The sequence below is a fragment of the Quercus robur genome, chromosome 10 (assembly GCF_932294415.1).
Source record: "Quercus robur chromosome 10, dhQueRobu3.1, whole genome shotgun sequence".
Lineage (NCBI taxonomy): Eukaryota > Viridiplantae > Streptophyta > Magnoliopsida > Fagales > Fagaceae > Quercus > Quercus robur.
This window is the reverse complement of record NC_065543.1, coordinates 14,175,060-14,177,093: the sequence shown is the minus strand read 5'-3', so window position 1 is coordinate 14,177,093 and position 2,034 is coordinate 14,175,060. Positions and strand designations below refer to the sequence as shown.

Here is a 2,034-nt window from a genome sequence, read left to right as displayed (position 1 = left end):
CCTAAAAGTCATATTTTTTTTAATTTTAAACCCAATGGTAAATTCCAACCTAAAGGTCATATTTTTTAACTTTAAACCCAATGGTAAATTCAAACCTAAATGTCAAATTTTGGAAATTCAAACTCAAGTCACATTCTTGCTCTATAAATATGACTATTTTCTCTCTAATTCCATCAACTTCTACAAAATTATCTCTTCCATTCGGTTTTTGTTCTCTCTTAATGGATTTCCATTATGACATTGATTTTATTTTTCCAAATGATGAGCCTTCATTTGACTCATCTTCTGATGATGATGAGTTGGAACTTACTTTAGCTATTGCCATAGAAGAATTAAACAATGAAGGAGCATCAACATCACGTCGTCGTTCAGTTCAACCTCACAAGTTTATCTGGCGTAATCCTTTGCAAGTTCATGACAGGCTTTTCCATAATTATTTTGCTAAAACACCAGTGTATCCTCCTAATGTATTTCAAAGGAGGTTTCGAATGAGTCGTTCTCTTATTCTACGTATCCATTCAAGAGTTGAAGTTACTGAACCATACTTTGTTCAAAAAAGAAATACGGCTAACACACTTGGGTTATCTTCCCTTCAAAAGATGACCGCTACAATCAGAATGCTTGCATATAGAGTGTCAGCGGATTTCATGGATGAATACTTAAGGATTGGAGAAACCACTACAATAAAAAGCTTAAAAAAAATTTGTTAAAGTTGTAGTTTCAATCTTTTCTAAAGAGTATTTGAGGTCACCAAACAACAATGACATTGCAAGGTTGCTAGCGGTTGGCCAACACCGTGGATTTTCAAGAATGCTGGGGAGCATTGACTGCATGCATTGGAAATGGAAGAATTGTCTAAGTAAGTGGAAAGGTCAATATATTGGTCATACTCGTGATCCAATGATGATTTTGGAAATCGTGGCGTCATATGACCTTTGGATATGACATGCATTTTTTGGGTTACCAAGGTCTCACAATGACATCAATGTCCTAGAGCGGTCTTCTATATTTTTTGAGCTTGCTGAAGGGCGTGCTCCTCTGGTTAATTATTTGATAAATGGTAATGACTATTCGATGGAGTACTATCTTGCAGATGGTATATATCCATCATGGGCAACATTTGTCAAAACAATTCCAACACCAAAAGACTGTAAAAGACAACATTTTGCTTCCGCACAAGAGGCGGCCAGGAAGGATGTCGAACATGCATTTGGAGTACTTCAAGTGCGATTTGCAATTGTGCGCAAGCCTACATGTTTTTTCCACCTTGAAATGCTTAAGGACATTATGATGGCATGTATAATATAGCATAATATGATTGTTGAAGATGAGCGACATACTTACCTTGGAGCAAATGACTTCGATTATGATCAAATCGATGATAATGGACCCGAACTGGTGTCACATAATCCCACTTGTAACCTTATACAGTTCATTGAACATCATAATTCCATTAAGGATAGAGGAATTCAATCTCAACTTCAAGTGGATTTCGTCGAGGATCTATGGCAACTACAAGGCCAGTCATTGGAATTTGGAATTCTAAATTTCTAAGTATTAATACTTTTATTTAATGTGAACCTTCATTGGAATTTGAAATTTACTAAGTTTAATATTACTAAGTTGCCAAAAAGAACACTGTAAATTTTATTCTACTATTAAACTTCATTATCATGAATTTGAAATTTACTGAGCTTTTTTTTTTTTTTTTGAGATAAAAGAGAAAATTTTTATTTTATATATAGGGGTATTTAACCCTCTGCTAACAGTAAAAAAATAATGCAGAACTATGCAGAAAATCACGTCTGCAGAATTCAAAAACAATACATAGAAAGCTATAAAATAAGCAGAGGAGTTGGATCACAATTACAACATTACCGGACCTATACTGCAGAAGCAAGAAATATGCAAAAAAACAAAACAGTTTTTGCAGAAACAAATAATTATGCAGAAAAATAGCATATACAACCAATAAAATCAACAAGTACAACCACCTTCAACAGAGACATTACTTCACCCAAAATAGAATCACAA

At 34.1% G+C, this 2,034-nt stretch overlaps 1 protein-coding gene across 1 annotated transcript; it reads left to right on the top strand.

Annotated features, from left to right (window-relative positions):
• The first annotated feature begins 221 nt into the window (after positions 1–221).
• On the top strand, positions 222–1,554 carry LOC126703868 (uncharacterized). Its single transcript, XM_050402929.1, has 3 exons — positions 222–634; positions 969–1,224; positions 1,309–1,554. Exons 1-3 carry the CDS (start codon positions 222–224, stop codon positions 1,552–1,554), a joined length of 915 nt encoding a protein of 304 aa, XP_050258886.1.
• The last annotated feature ends 480 nt before the right edge of the window (positions 1,555–2,034 follow it).

Bases quoted from the DNA above. Each gene is read 5' to 3' on its own strand.
- LOC126703868 (XM_050402929.1), top strand. From the start codon at position 222: ATGGATTTCCATTATGACATTGATTTTATTTTTCCAAATGATGAGCCT. The intron at 635-968 runs GTCAGCGGATTT...TGGGTTACCAAG, and splicing joins AGAATGCTTGCATATAGAGT to GTCTCACAATGACATCAATG. The intron at 1,225-1,308 runs GTGCGATTTGCA...TGTATAATATAG, and splicing joins ATGCATTTGGAGTACTTCAA to CATAATATGATTGTTGAAGA.